The sequence below is a fragment of the Talpa europaea genome (assembly GCF_964194135.1).
Source record: "Talpa europaea genome assembly, chromosome: 9".
NCBI lineage: Eukaryota > Metazoa > Chordata > Mammalia > Eulipotyphla > Talpidae > Talpa > Talpa europaea.
The window spans coordinates 31,665,358-31,689,803 of NC_140076.1; the positions used below are offsets into that span (position 1 = coordinate 31,665,358).

At 33.6% G+C, this 24,446-nt stretch overlaps 1 protein-coding gene across 2 annotated transcripts in view; it reads right to left on the bottom strand.

Moving 5' to 3' along the window:
* The window catches only part of FAF1 (Fas associated factor 1), a gene marked incomplete at both ends in the record, with an annotated part of 326,509 nt that overhangs the window by 198,439 nt on the left and 103,624 nt on the right, over window positions 1–24,446 (bottom strand). For both annotated transcript variants that reach the window (XM_084242620.1, XM_084242619.1), the window contains one exon: window positions 11,548–11,653. In XM_084242620.1, the coding sequence (XP_084098746.1) occupies window positions 11,548–11,653 (106 nt within the window). The remainder of the gene's footprint in view (window positions 1–11,547; window positions 11,654–24,446) is intronic.

The following is a 24,446-nucleotide window of genomic DNA, read 5'->3' on the forward strand; positions in this document are numbered from 1 at the left end:
TATTACAAATTAAAGATGACATAAATCTATTTTAAAGCAGTTTTATTTTACACTTCTTCTGCAAACTATTCTCAGTCTTTTTTTTTTTAAACAAATGACTGGAAATTTATAGTCAAAACAGAGTTCCTCTCATAATCCCTTGAGAAAGTAAGTACATATTTATGTCAACACTAATACTTGAAATGCTTGAAATACTCAGAAATCTTGGAAACCTTTTGTTAGTGAACTTCAATTACAAATAATCTCATTAATTTATAGATTCTTCATTTTTTCATTTTTTTCACTAAGCATACCTACTTAATGACATATTCAGTGGTAGGTCCAGAAAGAGATAAATTCAATACTTTTCTTGTTGTTTAGGCACTAAAAAAGGGAAATAAGTAAGCAGGTAATTGTAAATGGGTGTAGCAAATGCTATTACAGATATATGCTCATAAAGAGAGAAAGGAGAAATCAGGAAAGAGATACCTAACCTGAATAACCACAAATTTGACTACCCAGATTGAATAACCCCTTGACTCACAACATTTGGCTTCAAATTACTTTTGGCAGTTGCAACAAATCAATTTTCTCCCTTCATAGGACAAAGATTAGCCATAAGTGAGGTCAATAAAAACCAAAACACTACATCATAGGATTTACATTCATTCTTGGAAATCTAGAATAACTTTTAAGCAACAGAGGATGTACAGATCAACAACGACGACGATGACTAATTTGAAGGAGTCAACGTTCATTTAGATTTAGGACACAGGCACATTAATATGTCAGGCACATTTACTTCAGAGTTATGAATCATGTATTGTTCCATTCATTACATCTAAAAATCAGTTACAACATTTGAAGTTACAATTACCAACAGAAACCTAGACTCTTAGGATATTTAACTATGTTTTTGACATTTCAAATTCCAAGCAAAGTGATCCACATGTATGTTATCAACAAAAATTTTTACCTATAAGAAGCCAGGAGCCTTTAAAAACACCTTATTAAATTCGCTTGCTTACAATGTGAAGGATAAGGGAAACACTTCCCAAATGAACAGAAGAGATTTGATGTTTGATTGACAATCTATGATTATAATTAGACATTATAAATATACCACTTAGGAGGAAATATTTTACACTTTTCATCAGGCAAAGGCAGGAATGTAAAGTGTTTTTGAGAGCATAACACCACATTAAACATATAAATGGCAATAGTATATTTTGAAATTAACATACATAATCAATAATTCTGACATTTTTGATATGGAATTTTTATAAACTCAATAACAAGAGAATCAGGAATCTCAATAATCATCTTACTTATAATTGATTTTATTTAGATATGATTGGCACGATTTTTCCCTCACAATGATTATAGGATCTCCTCTATATTTACTGAAGTAACTATCATAATATGGTAACAACATGCCTATAAAAAAATTATGACAACTATTACATGAAGATTTTTAACTACCAGCAAAACACAAGGAAAGAGACTCAGAAAGTCAATGCATAAAACAAGATTTCAATTCATTTGAAATAACGTCGTAGTTTGTCTTATAGATCTGTCACTTTCCTAAATACTGTAAGAATTTCAAATGTTGCATTTGGATAGATATTCACTGTACTAACATTTAGATCAGGTTTAGCTTTACCTGAGAAAAAGAATTATGTGAATGGATACAAATAAATGCTATGAAAAGTGACATTTTAAGAGGTTCAACAGGTATGAAAAATTCTAGAGTTGCTTATCTTTAAAAATCTATAAAAAGTAAGATTCAATCTCTTTTATGACTTGTCTGTCTCTGGTTTTTAGCTACCTCCTTGTTTTTATCAACTACCTGCTTGCTAGGTAAGGAAAATTTATCAATATTTTTAAAGTGTCTCCTCATGGACAATTTGAAAGCAATTCAGATTATATCAGTCAAATAGGAAGTCACAGCACCTTGATCTCTAACAGTGAAAGAGAAATTACATGGGCAAGATAGAGGCATATTTAGAACATTTTCTTGTCCTGTCACTCCATAGGCTAAACTGGGACTTCCTCTGGAGTATATCATATGCTGCTCTTCTAAAATACATAAATAAGGTTTGCACTTTCCCAAATGGAGGTTATTTAATTCTAAATATATTCCACAAATATAAGCTTTACTTTCCTTTGTAGTGCCTTATTACAGAGGGAGAAAATATTCTCTTGGATGTCTACAGTCATTTCAAAAGCTTAACTAAGAGATTCCTCTCTCACCTTCTCCTGGAATTAGTCAAATCACATTTATTTCTTCTCCTTTTTTAAAGTTTCTAAATAAATTCCAGCAAACACCTGGTTTTTATTTTTATGCCTTTAATTTTTCAATTTGTGGGTATATGACTTCTCTAGCCCAAAGTTTCTTGGAAATTATTCTTTAATCAATATTTGGAATGGTTGTAGCCTTCAGCTACATGAATACCATACCTTTGGACACCACAGGCAAAAAATCTGCTGGCATTTAAAAAATTCTATTTTGCACTCTAAGTGGAAATCTAATTTTTTTCTACTGTCACTCATTGGACTTTCCCAGCATTACTCTTTTCTAAGTACCTTCTTTCCTCTTGTTTCCTCCATCCTTTTCCATCAAGTGTCCATGTTCAGTATTATTTCTCCCCCAGTCATCCCCCACCCCCAAGCATTAGCTGTAAAATAGATGTAAAGCTTGGTATAAGTCCAAAAATTTTATGATCAAAATACATACTTAGCAAATTGTTTGGCTAAATCTTTCATGTATGATGAAAGATTATTACCACAATTCATTAGCAAATTATAGACTTTGAAATGTAGGCAGACAAATATTTGGCCCTGTATCAATCAATTTGGACCAGCTGGGTAGAAATTCACACAATCCCAGGAAACCCGGGAAGTGAGGTGCTCTTTCATTTTTCATTCACTTGAAACATTAAAGAAAAATTACCATTCTATAAAAATGTCCACTTTTCAAGATTTTAGAATGAGTTTTATTTCAGTCAATTACTATTTTAGTGACCAATAAACTGATCATTTCTCTTGCAATTGACTGTGAAGGAATAATGCAATATGTGTATACAGGCAACATAATATTTAACCAGTACTCTCCAGTTTAAAAGTTAAATATTTAATAATCGTTCTATTGCCCTAAATAAGAGGGGGAAGTATATTTCCAGATACACTAAATCGGCCTGAAAACTAATTTTGCAGTTATTCATGATAAATAATATCATTAACATTCTTCCTCTGAGCCTCCCTGGCCTAGTAAGGTGACCTTGCACAAAGATTCTGATTGATCCTATGTCTGTCTATTTTGGTTAAGCTACAAGGCTGTGTATGAGGACAGCTGCACTTTGGGAGCAACTTAAAACAAATTTCATCTTAGTGGCATCTAATCCAGTGCTTGGTACAAGACGCATGGAAAAGTCAGTGTCAAAATTAAACAATGCCGGCTTTGCCATGAGCAGATGCTTTTGCCTTGCAGCTGTAAAAACCTTAAAACAATCCAGTACTCTACTGTCTGGTCACGCAATGATCACAAAGCAAGGAATACATTTTGCCATTTATAGAAAATGTTAAAATGTTTGATACAAGCTTTTAAAGTCTTTTTCTTTAAAAAAAAAAGTTTCAAAAAAATAATGGGAATATACTGAAAGAAATAATAAAGTCATACAGTTCCAAATTCAGCAATAAGTTTTTGTAAGTGTATTTGCCGCACCAAATATGTTTGAAGAAGAATAACTTCTTGACTGGAGAGTATTGAGTCATCACAAAACACATTACACAAAAGAAAAATTACCATAAACATGTTTTAAAAGGTTGTGGCTGTAAAAGCTTTAGTATATAAGGATAAACATGGAAATAATTTTCTACATGCAGGCCTTATCTTAATATACCCAGTCTTGTGCTGTTTATGAGCACTGTTGATGAGCACTGTATTTACTTACCCCCCTTTGATTTACTTCTTTGTTTTTGTTTGTTTGTTTTAGTTTTGGTTTTAGTTACACTGGGGTAGGGGAAGAATGAGGAGGTTACTAGCTTATTCTATAGCTGAAAGATACTTTAATGTTAAAATACTTCTCAGCTTAGTAACGTGATACTTTCCCAGTTCTATACAAAAACTGCAGCCTTTTCCAAACCTTACCCTAGCAGAGAGAACCTGTCTCTGGCATTCAGGAATCTAAGGGTTAATATTTTAATACTGAAATAAATTCTTCTTCATGAGGAAAAAGGCTCCAACTACTGTGTCTGTGAAACCAAAGAACCAGCCCCACCTAAGTACTGACTACATGGTCATGATCAATCCACTTCTGCTAATTGAAGTTCTGGCTTTAAAGATTGCTTCTTATGGTACCTACTAAAAACAGAATCTAATAGTCTCACCTTTATTATAAATAGTGTATTGCAAAAAAAATTTTCTCCATGACTTTTTCCTCACCGTTCAAATTTGTCTTAAAATCCTTCTCCCCCAAGGATATCAATTAATTAACACTCCACTGCTTATAAATTTCATTGGATGTTTTGCTGGTTGAAGGTTTGGGAATTCCCCTTATAGTCCTCCCTACCCACAACTTATATTTCAATGAATAAGTCCCAAAGTAATGACCATATTAATGTGAAATGAATAAAAATTTATTTTAAATATCCAAAAAGGCAGGCTACCTTCTTTATCAAAAGTCTTTGAAAAATAAAATCTAAATTACTTTAGTAGTAATTTTGGCATTTCTATATCCTATTTTCTAAGCTGTAATTAAAACATACCAATACAGCATATTGATACATTATGTCTTTTTAAAAAACATTCATTTAAACAGATGGGCCATGCTTAGAAATAATATTTCCAAGAAATGTACACAATTATCATTAAGTTATATACTATTGGTATGATTTTGTTTTGTTCTTTGCTAATAGTTATAATTAAAATTAACTGGAACGATGGTGTGTGTAATATATGCCATCAAAAAAAGTAAACCATGCAACAAAAATACATCACAAGAAGTTAGCTTAAAAGTATAAAAACTCACAAACCAACTGAGAGGTAAATGTGATCCCCTGTATGTTAACTCACATATATTAGTACACAAATTATTTTACAGTGTAAGTATTTCATTTTCAATATTGTACACAAACAGCTTCAAAGATAAGGAATAACTATAAATTTGTACGAACTGGGTTTGTTTATATTTTCTTGTCATTTCATAACAGCTTTGGCTAATAATCACAAACATGCTAGCAAGAACTGTGGGAAATATTTTGTTTAGAGGTGTACCCCAACTATAGGTTATTAATGACACAATTCCAAATAACATTTAATGGACTTTAATATATTACATATTTTTATAGGACATGCAGAAATTTGCAAAATTGATTGCCTCAAAAAAATTGTTCTCTTTTAAGTGCATTTTGTCTTTAAGATTCACTCGTAACAGCAATATGTTTTTAAAGTATATATTTTACTCAAAAAATACATAAGTAAGTCACAAACCAAAAGCTAACAGATGTGTGACTTCTAATTAGTTATAATAATCTCTGCTTCAATGCCATTAGAATGAGCCTTTCTTTTCTTTTGAAAACTAAAAAAGCTTTCCTTTGAATTTTAAACTGTCAGGGTGCTTCAAAGTCAATGTACAAAATCTGCTTTGATTAAAATTTTAGACATCTACAGTGATAACTTTATGAAAGGAAAATATTAAATTATAATTATCCTAAACAGACACAGTCTTGTGAAACTAACCCTACATTCATGTTAAAACACAAAGAGTTGAATATAATGAATTTGATTCATCCTCGGACACAAAGCTTCACCACAGTAAACTCAGTCAACTGTTGCTCTTGCGCCTATATTCATGGTGCTTAAATAGCGCACTTTAAAACAAAAAAAACTCCAATTGGCTTTTCATATATCCACCCTCCCCAAAAATAACGCACTTGAAAAACTCAAATGATATGAAAGGCTTCAAGGCCTCTTTTCTCCCTTTCATACCGCTTTTTTTTATTTCTGTTTGCAGTAATCTGCCTTTCTCTTTCTCTTTCTCATTGCTACAGAGCAAGCGAAGAGGCTCAGAGCTTTGAAAAGGGGGCTCAGTGTGTAATGGGTCCACTAGAATTAATTTACTTGCACCAAATCCATTGAGCACAGAGGGTTTTTTTTCCCCCTCTCTCTCCCTCTCTCTCTTCTCAAATCATTTGGAGTCGAACGCAGCCCCCAGCCTTTGTAATTCTAGTAAAGCACTTAAAGTGCACAGTAGGTGTTCATGAGGACCATCTGGTCAAAAGCAAAACAAGCTGCTGATTTTGCCTTTGAATAGAATGAAGCAAGTGTGAATTAGTCTCTTCAATTAGCACTATTACAACCTGTCAAGTGCATATTGTAAAACAGGATTATTACAGTATTGGTCACCAGTGCAATTATTTACTCTCTGCCTTTTCTTGCATATAAAAATGTCTTATGTTTATTATTTTCTGATAACTGAACATAATTTCTCTTAACCCAGGCCTTTCAAAACAACCCACACAAATCACAGATTATGAAATGTGGTTGGCCAAGAAGATGCTAGAAAATATATATACAAATATATGCATACATACACATATGTATCTTGAGTAACAAAGGACTAAAGCATTGTTAATTCTGAACAAACTTCAATGTCTCTATTTATTTGAAATGTAGGAAAAGAGATACTTGCGTGGACTAAGAAATTTTTCATTAGAGATTATATTTTATAATTCAGAGAAAAATATTTATCAGTTACAAATGGCTGCACTGCTAATATTACTTAAACTTATTTCCTAAGGGACAATTTATTAAGAATCATAGAAAACCTCGACATTTATAAAATAATCATTACTGCTTTGTTCTTTGACTTAAACAGATCTTGGTTTTAAATTACAACTTGAGACTAATAATATACACGCATATTTAAAAGAAACTCATAATCTCCTTTTATGAAACCGAATAAAGGCTTGAATTCACTGCCCAGTTGCTTAAGAAGTATCTCTTATTCTAAGATGTCACTGATTTCAAATTTTTAAAAATCAAACTATGATATATTCTAATTAAAATGGGTTCATGCTAATTGAGCTTATTATATATGTGCCATTTATTTTGCAGTAAAAATAAACCACTTAAACTTTTAATTAAATAAGCATACAATTTAATTTACCCTCTTGCAATATGCACATTCTGAGCAATGCACTTCAATTCTGTGCCAACAACCCCCACCCTCTCCATACTATAGAAAACAAACAAAACAAAAAACACCAAACAACTATACTCAAAACTTTCATTTTACAAAAGGCATGTTACTTAAGAAGCTACAGTCAACCCACTACTAGAAAATCATTCATTAGTACAATCTATATAATACTACATATTTAATTACTGTCAATGACCTCCAATATTAAAGGAAAATCGTTTGAAATATATGTCAAGCAAGTTATAAAAGTAGCAAGTAGAAAAATAAAATGCAAAACCCGTTATGAATTTCAAATTTTTAGAATTCAGGATTAGTCCCACGATTTCACAATTATATAGCGATTAATTTTAAAAACATATGATTATATAGCTTTCTTGTTGCTAATTCAAGCCATTGACTTCCAACTTGACAATCACTTGTATTAGTAGTGAAATAATTTATTATTCCATACAAGATATATCTTTATAGGTTGTCAATTTTTTACTTTCATTCCCACTAAGAATCAAGTCCACATTAATATGAACAGTGAGAATTCTAGAGTAAAGTGAAACTTGGGAGAGGATTTAAATAACTCCAATAGCTATTCATAGAGCTTCTCAATATAATAGATAAATAATACTCCATGATTCTGCACCAAAAATACTTAGGTTTCTTATCATTGTTTTTCTGGCTTATGTGTATATTGCTTAAGTTTGTATGACATCTACAAAGAAAAGTAGATATTTTGCCTAAATAGAAGCTTTGCAATAGTAAAATGGACAACAAAGAATTAGTTTCCAAGAAAAGTTGGCTTGATTTCAGGGACTTTATATCCTTTTCCACACCTGGGTTTAGGATTTGCAGTAGGCAAATCAATCTTTTTTTCCCCTTAATTTAACCAATCCTAAGTACATTTGTAACCACAGATCTTTAATAGTATTAGATGGAATTACCAGAATCTGTACAATTAACTATTTAAAAATCTGAATTCTAAGTGTAGAAAATTCATTAAAATAAGGCAAGCATGTTCAAAATTTCAAGGAAATTCACTATTTTAAAGTGTAACAAAGCAGTTAATGTAGGACCCAAAAAGGTGGTGAAATAGTTACAAAGTTATTGTTAGATTAATTTTTACTAACTACTTTTTCACTATGGAAAAAAAAGGATTTTTATACTTATGATACTTATGACTACTTACAACTCTCCATTCTGACCTTTTTATACTACCATTGCCTTTTCCTCAAGTAGAAGGATAATGTAAGTGGAAGGATTTGTAAAGAGCTTAAAAAAAAAAAAAAAAAAAAAAACCTCAACAAACCTCAATATCTAACTAGCTTAAATTAAAATCTAGAGCACCCAAAGGATATAAGCCATGCATTGTGAGGCAAGACACCACAGAAACAGAATTAACAAACATTGTATAACTATTGGTTTATCATCACTAACTTTGCATGAACATATGGTCACTAAAGAGTTCATCTGAAATTCAAACTGCAACTAATTCATTATTTTTAAAAATGTATTCTGTCTAGTTAAAAAGTTGAATTCATAGTGCCTTTTCAACTCTATTTCATTTAATAGAAATTTCTCTCTAAGGGAAAAATATTACAAAGGCTTTCTTTTAAAAATGAAAGTCTTTCCAAAATAAAAATACCAAAAAAAGTGATTATTTATAACTTACAACAAAAATAATATACTACTGTACTGAGAAAAACTAGTCCTTTAAAATTTCTTCCTCTCCCTCATTTATTTGTCAGAATTCATTCTGTACCTATTCAACAACACCACAGAGAGATTTCTAAAACTAGTGACAGAAATTAATTCACAATTTAGAATATACTGTATCATTAAGCTTCCACATTAATAGTAAACTTCCAGCCTTTATAAAGTGAAACTGCAAAATCATTTCAAGATTATATTCTTCTTATGATACAAACTGATTTTCAATCATTAAGCAAAAAAAAAAAAAAAATGCACATACTTGTCACCGTGGGATGCATGGTTGAAACATATGAGCATCCTGTCCTCTTGAACTCACCCTCCCCCTACCAGGCCTACGCAGTAGGCCACAAGTTGAAGGAGAAAAGTCTTATTAGGACTAGGCCTACAGAGTGTGATCCTAGGCCTACAGAGTATAATCCATGTCTTTTTTTTTAAATTTTACAGATAAAAAAGCCTATGTGTACATCTCTACTTATAGAAAAGAAACTGGTATTAGAAACAATCACATTAATATTTTCTTGACAACTAACATTCAAAATATTATTTTAAATCAACTTAAAGAAAAAAAGAAAAAGAAGACAACGAATTCTTGCCAGAAATACATAAGAATATCAGTCCTTGCAAAAATATTTCTGGGACATTTTCATTTTGAAATGGTATGAAAAAGATTTACTGTTTTCAAGTCCTTGAAGCTTAAAATATACTTAATAATCTAAATAGTAGGCCATGGAGAACAGTTTCAGCCAACTGTGGCGCACAGTGGCACATTTACAGAATTTTAAATATTTCTTTTAATAATTGATGTAGTCATTTTGAATCATTCTGCATAGGATATCAGGTGTGAGCAGATTGCATTAACACTGCTTAAACATTTCAACTTGTCAGTATGGCCAACTCGATTTCGGAAATATTTGCAGTATTTTCCCATCGAAACAGTAATAAAGGCAAAATAAATATATGCCACTACTTTATAATCACCGAACATTAATGAATATTTTATGTCTTTTTAAATCTCCCTGTTTAATTTAAAAGGGTGAAATTAAGTCTCCTCCATGCAATATGCCAATTATCTGTAAATCAAACAATAACTTGGCCATTATGCTCCTTTTTGTTAATATAAGAGAAGCTAATTTGAAAACACTGAATGGCATTTTTAGACTATCAGTTTAATAGTCCTTTCTGCCCTCTTGTGGGATAAAGTTGAAGTACACTCAAACTACAGAAACTGAAAATGTAAAAAAGGATAAAATTTTAGCTATACAAATTTCAATCAGAAAGAAAAATTAAGCAATCTAGTCCATCATACATTATACAAGCTTTCAATTTAAAAAATTAGTTTAACAATAGAATGAAATTGATCTATTATATTTATTATTTATTTTGAAAATAAATTTCCTTATTTAATTATATTCAGAGTATAACTTAAGTTTTACTTTCATGAAGTTCCCAAAATAACTATGATAAAGTCATAGTAAACATTATTTCTAGTGTAAGAGCAATAATGATGTTTTGAGGAATTAAAAGTTTTAAGAGAGGTTAAATACAAAATGGCAATTAATATATTTAAAATTCTGGGGAAAAAACAAAAAATTCAAACCAATGATTAAGGGTCCAAAAAAGTGTTAAAGATATTAGTGATTCTTCAACAAACTAGTCAAACAAGTGATAAATCCACTTCAAGCAAATAACTTATTTATGCCAAACTAAGAAGCTGAAATTCATTGACAAAATATGAAAAAGGACCATGAATAGTCCAGCCACTACTGACACAATTTATATAATTCTGAAAAAATGATCAGGGAAAAAAACTGTTGTTCTTCCAATATGATAAGAGTGATTCTTTTAAGCAATGTAGTATAAGAAAAAATTATGAAACAATCGAGATTAAATGTGATTGATCCTTTTTTAAAATGTTAGGAGACATATAATTGTTGTCTTCACAACTTACAAGGGGTAATGTGACACAGCTGTCATTTCAGTGTTTCTAAACAAAAGTCCTATCATAGCTTTATACATATTTCCCCTATGGACACAAATTACTAGCTTTTGGGGCGGGGGGTGGGGCCACAGGCAAGAAGGTACCTTCTCTCTTTGAGGAGGTTCTCTTTTGAAACAGTGACCCTAGTTGGCCATGCTGAAGAAAATATTGACACTATAAATACACGCTTCTCAGATATTCTGAGATAAATGACTGACAGTCTCCAACAGCATCTCACAAATACTGCATAAGACAGGGACTGAACTGCTTAAGAAAAGCCTCCTCAAATTCCTTTTGGAAACAGGCAGGGTATACATTATAAATAATAAATTTGAGAGCAACTTTACAAATAAAATATAAACATGTTGAAAATGAATGCTGTCAATAATTTCTAAATTAATATTGTAATTACTATAAAACCATGAAATAAATCATATAATAGTGAATTATTTTTTAACTTGACTATTTTAAAGAATTGTCAAGAGCTCTCATTTACAACATCTATTTTTCTAGGTCAAGTCATTTATTATATCTACAGTAATCATTGATGCTCCAGTTAATTAAAATAAGAACCCAATAATGAAACATAAAGAGAGTTTCCAACCAGAACAGATAAGCCCTCTTTAACAGGGTCAACATTAGCTATAATGAGTTACCTTTATTCCTTAGCTGTGAGACATAACTCACCTCTTGAATGGTACTGCTTCCTGAGAAGTTCAGGTTGTACTCCCGCTGGACTTCTCGGTGGGTGATGATCAGCATGAAGTTTTGATTTAATGACTCCTGCAGGGCACTGAAAGGGTTGAAAGAAAAACAAGGAACTCTGAGATGAACAAGTTCTAGCTTGCTTTACAGCTAGCTGCAAAAGCCCCAGGAGTACCATAACCTCTACACAGGCATGTCCGGGCCCAATGTTATCATCTTTTCAGCTCCTAAAGGCAAGAGAACATGCTGAGAACAACCAAGGGGAGCTAACCTGTTAACTCCTTCTCTACCAAGGTGTTTTTAAACTTCAATTTTAAATACTTTGCATACCTAAGAATTTTCTACAAGTCATGTTATTATTTACATACATACTTCCTCCAAGAAAAGCAAATTTGTCAATTATACCAAATTCCAAATATGCCACTAAAATGTACATGCAAAGGCTTTGGTTCAGTTCCAAGTGAAATAACTGTTTTAGAAAAAAAGAAATATGAAACTATTGTTTATACACATGAATATTATATAAATATGGGTTCAGTCAAACAGACTACTCTGAAATCTATAGAAGTTTAATTGCTATACCAAAATTCCTTCAAAATAACTGTTTTCACTTAGGACTCAGAACTTAGAAATTGGAGAATTAAAGCAACATTTCTTAAACTCTATGCCAAAGTTCAAAAATGCAAGAAATGTGTCAAAATCATGAGTAAATGAAATCAGTCACATAAATTAAAAAATATACATCACAGTTCCGTTAATGACAATATTAAGAAATGCCATCAGTATTGAAAATAAAAATCTATCACCATTAGGTCTGAATAATTTTTACTGCCAGTTTCAAATGTAATTATGCCATGTTTATGTAATCATGAAAATATTTTGGGTATGCTATACAGTTCTGGTCTCATCACTCCTCTTTTGCCAATCTTAACTATGTGACAAACATAAATGCAATATAAGATTAAGATTAGGCAGTATATTTCTCTGTTCTATTGTGTCCCCATAGAGCTATAAGTTAACTATAAACTAAAAATACCTAAGAAACATCAGTATATATATTATTGCTCAAAATCAAAGGAAATTATACCTTACTAAAAAAAAGAGTTTCTTGAGGGACCTTTTGTCATTGTATCCTTAGCAGATAAACAAAATGTCTGACACAAATATTTATTGAATAGTTAATGAATTGTGATTTTCCAGAAGGCAAGAATCTTTATTCATCTTTGTTTCTCACATAGCAATGCTGCCTGCTAAAGAACTATCATTGTAATTAAGATTTTCATTTTGATTCATTTATTTATCAATATTAACTCAATGCCTTGCTTTATCCTAGGTGCAAGTACACCCACCCAAATATGCAGTTCTTGTCCATAAATGCTTGACATTCTAAGAAGGGTAGACAGATACATAAATACTATAGTATAATAGGTACAATTAGGAAATTGAAAAAAAGAAGTATAATGAAACCTGAGAAAGTACTTAATTCTGCCTCAGTGAAGGGAGTAAGGATTAGAAGAAAGCTTCAGAAAAGAAAAATGTAAGTTGAACTTGAAAGGGGTGAAATTTTTGTTTTGTTTGGGGAAGAGTGATGGATGGTGCTTTTTAAACAAGAAAATAATGAGGAACAATACAGCATGTTTATCACTCAGTTACATATTTATTGAGCATCTACCTATGTTTATGACACTGTTTTAGATGCTAGAGATACAGTGGTGAACACACACTCACACAAACACACACACACACACAATGGGCTCTGCTTTCATGAAACTTATATTTTACTAAAAAAGATAGACAATAATCAAATAAATGGATAATTGATTTTAGAAAATGCTAAGTGCCATGAAGAAAATAGAACAGGATTACAATATACAAGGTAACAAAGGGGTGGACTGAGGGAATTATTTTCAACAGAATAGTTGGGAAAGACATCTCTGAGGAAGTGACATTTAAGTTGATGTTGGCATGATAAGAAAGAGACAGCAAGAATCTGATCATGAAGTCCTTGTAGACCATAGTAAAGAACTTGGTATTTATAGTAATTGCAAAGGAAAGCCATTGGAAGGTTTAATACAGGGAAATGGTTAAGATCTGACATACCTTTACATTTATACAATATTATTTTGGCTGCTCTGGTTACAGTAAGGACAGCAAAGACAGGGATAACAGACAGGAGACTAGTCCCAGCAAGAAGTAATAGTGGGGCCTCCCCTGGTGGCGCAGCGGTTGAGCTCTGAGCTGCACAGCTGCCCGCAGCCTCTGCAGCACCGGTTCGATCCCCAACTGCCGGGGAGGGTCCCACATGGTGCGACAGACCTATCCTGCTGTGCCTGCTGCTCCCCTCAGCAGTGTATTTCATCAGTCTGCCTGTTCTGTTTCCCGCTCTGGCTCTGGTGAATTCTCTCACCCTCCCGCTCTTCTGACTGTACCCAGTGCTTGTATAAATAAATAAATAAATCTTTAAAAAAAAAAAGAAGAAGAAGAAGTAATAGTGGCTTAGACTATAGAGGTAAAGGGAGAGATGGTGAAAAGTTGTCAGGTTCGGGTCTATTTTAGAGACGAAAGTCAGACATCTTACTGACAGAGTGTCAGAGAAAAACATAACCTCAAGGTTTCTGGTCTAAGCAACTGGAAGGATGAAATTGCATTTAACAATGAAACAGGCAGGAACAGTTGGGTGGGTGGGGGAAATAAGTGAAATTTTGGGTATATTAAGTTTAAAATATAGTTGTCTTCAAATATTTATATGTAATATAGAAGAGGACTGAAAACACATTCTATTGATTCCAAGTTATAAAAAAAATAGAAAGAATTGCATGAGTCCATATTGTATATATTTAAATATATGAAGACAATTATGATGTCTATCACTATCTAAGTATAATACATTCAATTCCTTTTACCATTTCTTTTTTTTAAAGATTTATTTATTTATTTATACAAGAACCGGGGTACAGGCCAGATGTGTGGCGGGGTGAGAGGATTCACCAGAGACAGAGCGGGGAACAGAACAGGCAGACTGACAAAATACATTGCTGAGCAGCGGGCGCGACAGGAGGGGTCTGCAGCACCATGTGGGACCCTCGCTGGCCGGCCGGGATTGAACCAGAGCTACAGAGGCTGCGGATAGCTTCACAGCACTGTGCTCAATGCCTGTGCCACCAGGGGAGACCCCTTTTACCATTTCTTTTTTTTTTTTTTAATTTTTTCTTTTACCATTTCTTAAGTGATATGTTCAGTTACCTACACCATTCATAAACAACTACACAGTCAATAAACAGCTGTGGAACAACAACAAAAAAAAGATACCTATTAGACATTCAAAGAGTGATATCATCTACACTTGTATATAAAGATCAAGTAAGAAAGTTCAGAATTGACTACATAGAGATAGTATTTAAATTTTGTGGCAAAAAAAAAAAATTACCTATAGAAACAGATTACTTAGAGAAAAGAAGTGCAAGATGGATGCCAGGGCATTTCAAAATCAAGTAGAAGAGAAGTCAGTGTAAAGGGATTCATAAATGGTCAGTGAGGTAAAAGAAAAATACAAGAAGGTCTAGTACAATGGAATCAAGTCACTGCATTTATTAGTCAGGCATGAGCAATTATGCCAAATGCTGCTGAAACATTAAGTGCTGCAAGGCTAGAAAAATGAGCATGTTAAGGAATTTGTTAAAAGCTCAATGTGACCACAATGAAAGGTATGTGAAAGGAGTATAGGGAAGATCTCAAGAAGTAGGCTGGCTTAATGTTCAGTTTATATGTAAAGTGAATTTGGGATTGGAAATGGCAAGTAATAGAAAGTCTACTTGGAATTTCAAGGCCTTTATAAATAGCTATAAAGAGACTTATTTCATAACCATTCTACAAAATTTGGTTTTTGCCCTAGAGCCCCTTGGCTGACATCCCCTTACATCAAAAGCATTTCAATTTCTGTTCATGTTGTATTCACCCTCCTTCCCTTCCCCTATTCCCAAATACTACAGTTTTCAGACTACCATTTTGTATTTATTACAGAACTCCTCAAATTCCTAAATCAACTACTTCATTTAATACTTATTTATAGTGTGTTTTGTATAGTTTGCTGTTTCATGTGAAGTCCTGAATTCAAGGTTAGAAGCACTTTGAGAGTAAATATCTTATTACTTACCAGTATTTCCCTTGGCAACTAGCATACTAAAGGTGATTCAATGCAGTCCTTTAAACATTTAAGGAATTGCTGTACATATTTTAACTGCATATAAAGAAACACTAATTCTCATTTTTTCCAAATGCATAGAGAAATAATTGACATCTCACTGTATATGTTTAAGGAGTAGAGCATGATGGTTTGATTTATATATATTATGAAATGATGATCATAATAAGATTCAGCTTTCATCTCATAAATAACAATAAAAAGAATAAATTTCACATTTGAGCTGGTGGAATGTCATTTTATTCATAAAATTGTGGTTTAGGAGGTTAATTATCCAAGGTTACACAGTTATAAAAATGATAGAATTCAATTTCTAAACTTTATTTGATTCTATTGTTCTTTACATGTCAGTAGCCGATCTCCTAAATAGCTAACCTGCTTTGGGAGAACAATGATGATAAGATCTCTGTCTCTTAGGATTTCTATTCTTTGTAATAATACAGGCGTAAAAGATAAAATCACCAACCTCTAGACAGACTATTTAGAGAGGATGAAACAGGGGTCTCCCTGGTGGCGCAGGGGTTAAACACAGCTCTATCAAGTTTCACCAGCCACTACAGCACGAGTTCAATCCCCAGCCAGCCAGGGAGCAACCCACATGGTGCAGCAGACCTCTCCTGCCTCGCCCACTGCTCCCCTCAGCAGTGTATTTCAGTCAATCTGCCTGTTCTGCTCCCCACTCTCTCTGGTGAATTCTCTCACCCCCCACACCTCTGACCTGTACCCCAGTTCTTGTATGCATAAATAAATAAATCTTTAAAAAAAAAAAAAGAGGATGAAACAGATGTGAGGGTAGTGGTGAAGGGAGAAAAGTATTTTGAAGTTTTTTTGAAGAGGGGTAATTTGACAAGTAGACATGGGAATGATTCCAGACATTGACTAGTTTGAGCAGAAATCAGAGATTATTAAGGGAAGGTATAGAAAGCAATGAGGAAAAAGTGTAAGAGGATGTGAAGAAGGGTTAGTGGAATAGGAAACTTGAAAAACATTAAGGACCTACATTATGGGGGCCTTCACTAGGCTAAGGAGATCTGAATTCCAAAAGTCTTGATTATTATATAGATCCTCCTTTATTCTTTACATATGAGCCCACACATGTGTTTAATACTTTCAGTGCTTGCCTTTATGCAATTCCTTAGATATGTTTCTTGATCTTGACTGGCAGACCTGTGCAATAACTTTGCAGAAAGATTTGTCAGGACCAGTATTGACAGCCAGACTACTTTAAAAGAAGACTGATTTAGTCTAGTTCTACAATTCCTTGGTAGCCCTGGAGGAGGGTCAGTTGGCAAGAAAAAATATTTACAGCTTAAACTGTTTGGGAGTCACAGAGTCAGATTTGAGATTCTGTTCCCTTATTCAGTTACTTGTTTCACCTTGAAAAGCCAATTATACGTTCTTTCAACAGTATTTGAGTGTTTACCACAAACAAGATTCTATTTTAGGCACTTAATTACTCTGTAAATTCTCAGTTTCCTTTTTAGAAAAAGGATAATTGTCCTTATTTCTATTTTTTTTAAGATTTATTGTATTTATTTATGCATACAAGAGCTGTGGTGCAGGCCACAGGTGCATGGGGTGAGAGGATTCACCAGAGACAGAGTAGGGAGCAGAACAGGTGGATCTACTGAGACATACTGCTAAGGGGAGCAGCGTCAAGACAGAAGAGGTCTGCTGCGCAACATGGGTTAGCTCCCTGGCCGGGGATTGAACCTGTATTGTAGTGGCTGCTGACAGCTTCAAAGTGATGAGACTTAACCTCTGGCACCACCAGGGAGGCCCAATAATCCTTATTTCATGGAACTATGAATTTTAAAGAAATGAAAGCAGGAATTTTTACTGTATGTAAGTTTTAAGGGGACTTGTTACAACTTATTGAAAGTAGAACAATTTTTTAAAATTTATCTATTTATGCATACAAGAACTAGGGTGTGGGCCAGAGGTGTGGGGATGAAAGTGTTCATCAGAGACAGAGTGGGGTGCAGAACAGGCAGATCTACTGAAATACACTACTGAGGGGAGTAGCGGGCAAGATAGGAGAGGTCTACTGTGCCATGTGGATCAGCTCCCTGGCTGCGGATCAAACTCGTGCTGCAGTGCCTGCCAGTAGCTTGATAGCGCTATGTCTTTAACCCCTGTGCCACCAGGGGTGGGCCCGAAAGCAGAACAATTTTGAGGGACACCCACACTTTAAAATCTTACAGTGATGATGAAACAGTAACAAAAGGAATCTATGGTGCTTTTGTGAAAGTTATTTTTCAAACTTTAGTTCCATTCCTCTACAAGAGCACACAGAGGGGAAAAGCTTTTTTGATGTATTGAACATAACTGTATATTATGCCAAATGTTATCCAGACTCAGTGTTTGTCTTATTTAGAGTTGATATACCATATTCATGTTCTTTGTGAGAATGGTCTGTTTGAACCAGTAACCTGAGAGTGTCACTTGCCTCTTCAGAGAAATCTTGCCTGATTCATTCACTTAGCCACTAGTAATAATAGCTAACCTTTAATGAGTGCTACTATGTATTAGGCATTAAGAGCTATGTGTCAACTTTATGAAATTATTACTGTCATTTTCTTTTTATACATGAGGAAATATATCTTAAATTACTGCTGAATGTCACATACAAAATAAGTAGCAGTGACCCCGATACTAAGGAACACAACCCAGTTAAGATCATGTCTCTGTCTTTATTGCGCTTACTGAAGGATGGGCAAACAAACTTAAAATTCCTATATGGCACTGTTTGCTAAATACTCTAACACCACTTTTCCTAAAGGTACTATGGAAACACAGGAAGAATACCTGAATAAGATCCAGAGTTTCCATAGAATCTAACAATGTAAAGTGAGTAAGTTTTGTTTCTTTGTTTTATGAGAAGTGTTCTGCTTTGTTTTGTTTTGTTTTGTTTTGTTTTGTTTTGTTTTGTTTTGTTTTGTTTTGTTTTGTTTTGTGGGAGAGGGGAAGAGTTGTAGAGAGGGTCAGAGCAAAGACTTTATTGTTAAACTATTAGTAGGCAAACTGAAGCTAATTATTGCTTTAAATAAGGAGTCCTTAGTTGCTGCATTTTCTAACAGAATCTTTTAATGGCTAGTTAGGATAGTTAGCCAAGTTTAATCCACCTTCAAGCAGCCTTTTACTTTCCAAATGCAAAGATCCTTCTTCAACTTTCGTCCTTTAGAGTAGCTCTGAGAATGATTGCCAACCAAAGCCTTTAGGTGAAAAATAATATGAAAGTTTTTTTTTAATGGCATGTTTTTCCTCAGTTAGAGTAAGAAAGGTGTATCCAAATGTAGGTTCTTTAAAAAGTTGAGTTTTAACTCAATGCAAGAAATGGTTTTACTAGAACATCTACTTTTTCCTTGTAGTGTTTTTAAATTTTTTTATTCTCCAATATGATTTTCCTTTCAGCTTGAATATTTGCATTGACCAACAAGGAGGTGGTTTTGTTTCTACAAACAGACAAGGGCCATTAAAACTTACCATTCCTTTAGCCTCAAAGAGACACTGAAATTAATGTTTAGGGTGTAATAAGAATTATATACATATCGCCAGCCTTTGAGCTGATGGCTAGTTGCAAAAAATACAATACAATACAACCAATACTAACATTTTAAATCAGTTAGTACAAAAAGTATCTGACATTTTCACATATATCATTTCACAATTCTCCCGACCACTTTTTTAATTGTAAAACTGGGGAAGGGACACAAGAGAGGGAATGACAGACTGATAGATGATTGATTGATTGATAGACAGACAAACACAATTCTAGAAATAGTTTCAGTAGGACATTTCCTTTTCTGCTTTTCTTTTCGTCTACAAGTCTAGGCTTCCAATGTTCTTTCATTAACATAATGTCTATCTCTATTTAGGGAAATCCCATTCCAATTTAACTATAACACTTATCAGAGATAGAGAAGCCATATACAAAATACCTACCTTCTAATGAATGCCAATTTCCTTCTGATTCACTGACTTAATTTAGTACATTTTAATTCCCCCTTCAGTTTTTTTTTTTTAATAAGGGGAAATAATGTACAGCAAATTTTAACACATAGGCCCTAAAAATAAATTTAAAGCTGCTAGTACAGACATTTTTATACAGGTGAACATACAAAGTCATACATTACCCTCCATATACCAAACACTGATAAAAGCAAGAACATTAAGAAAAATAAATATAGCAGCCTTTACTGTCTTAATAGAGCTTATTTCACATTAGGAGGGCACTTCAGTAATCTACCTAAGCAGAGAGCAAATGGCTACTTTAATACATATGATATACTGATTTTTCAAAGCTAACTTAAGGCTGCATTATAGTAAAATAAATATTTGGTCGTCATTTAGTCATAGTATTAATTCCTGTCCTTAAATCCTGATTAAGAAAAGAAAAAGCTCCCTTCTACCAAATAGCAGTCCATTTCATAGGGCAGTACAGTAGTAGGCAGGGTGTCTTGCATCAAGAATAATAACAGTAATTTAAGGATTTCCTCTCCAGCAATTACTTGAATCAAGAATACCCTCTTAAAGTCTTCAGTGGACAGATTTGCCCAGGCTAAACCAAGCCTTCCTATGAAAACATTAAGAGTTCTACGGGAAGTACTCACTGTTACAAAGTATAAATACATCAAGTTTAAACAAGACTAGGAAAAACACAAATTCAGACTTGGCTTCAGGGCTGTTACAGACTAAATGTTTGTGTACCCCCTCAAATTCAAATACTAAAATTCTAACCCCCAATGTGATATTTGGACGTAGAGCCTTTGGAGGATGATTTGGGTTTACTTGTCATGAAGGTAGGGCCTCCATTATGGGATTAGTGTCATAAGATGAAGCAGAGATACCAGAGCTCTCCCTCTCTCTCTGACATGTGAAGACACAATGAGAAGGCAGACAGCTACAAGTCAAGAAGACAGCTTTCACCAGGAACTAAATCTGCCAGCACCTTGATGGTGGACTTCCTAGTCTCCAGAACTATGAAAATAACTGTCTGTTCTTTAAGCCCACCCAGCTGATGTTATTTTGTTATAGCAGTGAGCTGACTGGCATAGGGTTTTTAGGGCTTCTGTATTCCCAGCACTCCTCAGCGTTCAAGTAAACAGCTGACATCAGTTCAGCACAGACTTCTAAACAGCTGTTAAGACACTTTCACATACCCGTCCAAATTGAAAACCCACTCATTAAAATCTACGGTAGAAAACAACATGCTTTTGTCAAAACTCATATAAGTGAGGGGAACACTTGAGAACTGTGCACTTATTATATGTAAATTATATTTTCAAAATAGTAAATCATAAAAAAATGCTTGAATAATCTGACAGCTACAATTTTTGCAATTAAATGGACTCCATATTTTTAAAATGTAAAATACAGCACAGTTTTAATTAATGCAAATGGATTTGTTGCAAAGCTACTTAAAAACACTTTGTGTCCACTGACAAATAGGGGTTTGGCAGTGAAATTAAACTTCTCAAATCAATATTGTAATATAGCTAAGATGAGTAAAGTAGATCATAAAGTATTGTAGATCATAAAGTATGAAACCTTAAACCAATTTAAGGATTGAAAATCTCCTGTTTCATTCCTGTTGAGTGTATATGTTATTTTTTTCTTGCACAGGATATTTTAAACAATAATACCATGTAAAATAGGCTGAGGAGATTCATTTCCATTAGATTTTATTTTTAAAATGACATGATGTTGAAGTAAAACCAGTAATTTCTTTAAAAAGTACTGTAACTTTCATTTATAAAAATTAAAGATAGCCTTAGAAAGTGCTACTGAATTTTTCCTTGATACATCACAATTTATATTTTTCCAATGATCCTACAAAATTTTCTCTTTTGTCTCTTTGGGAATACTTTATGATCTACAATGATCTTTTTATCCTTTCAGATACAATGAGATCTTAAATTAAAAAGCATGACACATGGCAATTTAAATTTCCATTCTAAACTTACAGAGTCATATGAGCTTTTGTCAACAAAAGACCAAATTTACTATAATTATGGATTATTTACACTAAAACAAAATAAGAAATCAATATGTAAATGTAATGTTTGTTGTAGCTAATGCAGCTAGCAATGACAGATTAGGTTCAAATAGCAATCAGTTTGAAAATCTGGCACATATGTAAATGAGCTAGGGACTTGATGTTTACCTTTGACTGTATTTCATTCAGGATTTTTAAATTGTCTCAGGAACAGCATAAAAATAAAATGTTAATCTTTCCACTATAAATACAAGTTGAGCCTTCATCATAACTGAAACTAGGTTTTGCTCCTGTCCAGTTAAACTAACATATGATACTAATAATTCTGAGCTGCAGATTACATCATTCTTAATTAACACTCTGCTACAGTTGTTAACATCCTCCAAGACACCATGTTATCATCACCACAAGTTCTGTAACAATCTTAAAACCACCTTTAACAAAGGTTGGCCTCTTACTCTGCAGCTACTTTTAATTGCTTTCTTTGCTGGCAATTAAATATGTTTAGATAAATAAACATTTTGGTTTCACATAATTCAACATTTTTCAAGATAATTTCAAAGTTCAGGTGGCCTTATGTCTATAATTACTGTTTATCAATATAGTGATATATTGGATTCAGCAAAATGAACTAACCAAAGTATTTAAGATTAATCAAAATGTGGTAATTAGTGGTGATAGTGATATATTGTGATCCATCAAGTAGTTCATAGCAAAACTGTCAAAATATAATTCCACCCATCTCAACAAAATATGAAGAAAGCAAAAAAAAAAGTATACTTAAAGGATTTTTATTTCATGAATTAGTGAGCAAGCATCTCACTGTCCATTTTATCAACTATAGAAAATATTAGCAGTTCTTTTTCAAAGTCTAATTAGATGTGTTGTGCTCTCCATCAATGCTTTAATTGGCGACAAGCTTCTGCTTTCATCCATGAATACATAACTTTAGGAAAATGCTTCTTAAAATGAGTCACTTTTCAGTAGCTCCTTATTAAGAAACATTTACCAACCCAATACTTCCTAATTTCACTTTTACAAAATCTAATAATAATGCTTACTAGAATTAAATTTAAATTGGACAGAAATCACAATAATGTAAGTGCTTCACTGACTGTTACAGTTGTTCTTGTGAAATGACAAGTTACTTTAGAAATGATGTATCGATTTGTTACCAACTATTATTCTGATTACAACATTGGTAACAAACTATTTTCATAAATAAATGTATTTTGTGAAAACAACAAGACAGTTATTTTATAAAGGTTTTTGGAAGAAAAAACTAATTGATCCAATTCAGGACATTTACTTGTAAATATAAAGTTTTCAGAAAACTCATTTAGGGTCTCCCTGACACACTGCTAAGCACCTCACAAATATTGATCAATAAAATCACCATGGAATGGAATACTCTTTAACAACTATTTCAAATGACATCTCAGCAAATTATTTGGAAGTTAAAACTTATTTTTTTCGTTTCAAAATAAAAATATTTAGCCAAAAGAGTCACCCACTGGAAGTTTTTGAAGAAGCTGCATCACTCATTCCACCTATAAAGGAATTATTAAGAATCTACAACGGGGGCCTCCCTGGTGGCGCGGCGGTTGAGCGCTGGGTTGTGAAGATGCCCGCAGACTCTGCAGCACCAGTTCAATCCCCGGCTGCTCCCCAGCCACCGGACAAGGGTCCCACATGGCATGCAGACCTCTCCTGCCGCCCGCTGCTCCCCTCAGCAGTGTGCTTCCATCCTTCTGCCTGCTCTACTCCCAGCTCTGGCTCTGGTGAATTCTCTCACCCTCCCACGCTTCTGACTGTACCCAGTGCTTGCATAAATAAATAAAAATTAAAAAATCTTAAAAAAAAAATAATAATCTACAATGGACCAGCAGACACTGTTCCTAGTTTACTTTACACATAAACTAGTCTGAAATCAGACTTTTTGTTGAGGATCATATTGACGCTAACCTTTGATGTGCAAAGGTACTCTGATAGGTGGTGTTAAGAGAGGCAAATCCTGGCTCATCTATTAACTAACTCTGTGACCTGCCAAAGAGAAACTACCATGCATCTGTACTGTGCCAGATCTGATGCTCACTTGTATTATTTTATTTAATCAATCTGCCCCTCTCCAAAGCCCTAGGAAACAAATTAACATCCTGACTATTCTGGGTAAAGAAGCTAAGATCATAAAGACTTTTAAATCTTCCCTTTCTGTACCTTAGTTCCCCCAGTCATGAAATGAAACTACATTAATTGATTCACTCCTGCAAAGATAATATCCTGGAGCATCCCTCTCATTCTAAATAAAAGCTCTCTTGGACATGACTTCTCTTGTGTTAATGGAGAACACCAAAGACAGCAATAGCAGGATATAGAAAAGAGTAAAAATATTGCAAGGATTAACATTTGTGCAGAGATCATGAGGTGCTGGGGAAACAGAAGTAGGGTGAGAGCTATTTGAAAGCATCCTCAATGTGCTTTTAATAACTGAATCCCACAACAGTTACAGGATACGTCTAAGGTTATCTTTTCTTTTAAGATTTATTCATCTATTCATACAAGAATTGCGGTACAGGCCAAAGGTGCAGAGGAGTGAGAGGACTCACCACAGTTAGAGTGGGGAACGGAACAGGCAGATGAAATACACTGCTGAGGGGAGCAGTGGGCGAGACAGAAGAGGTC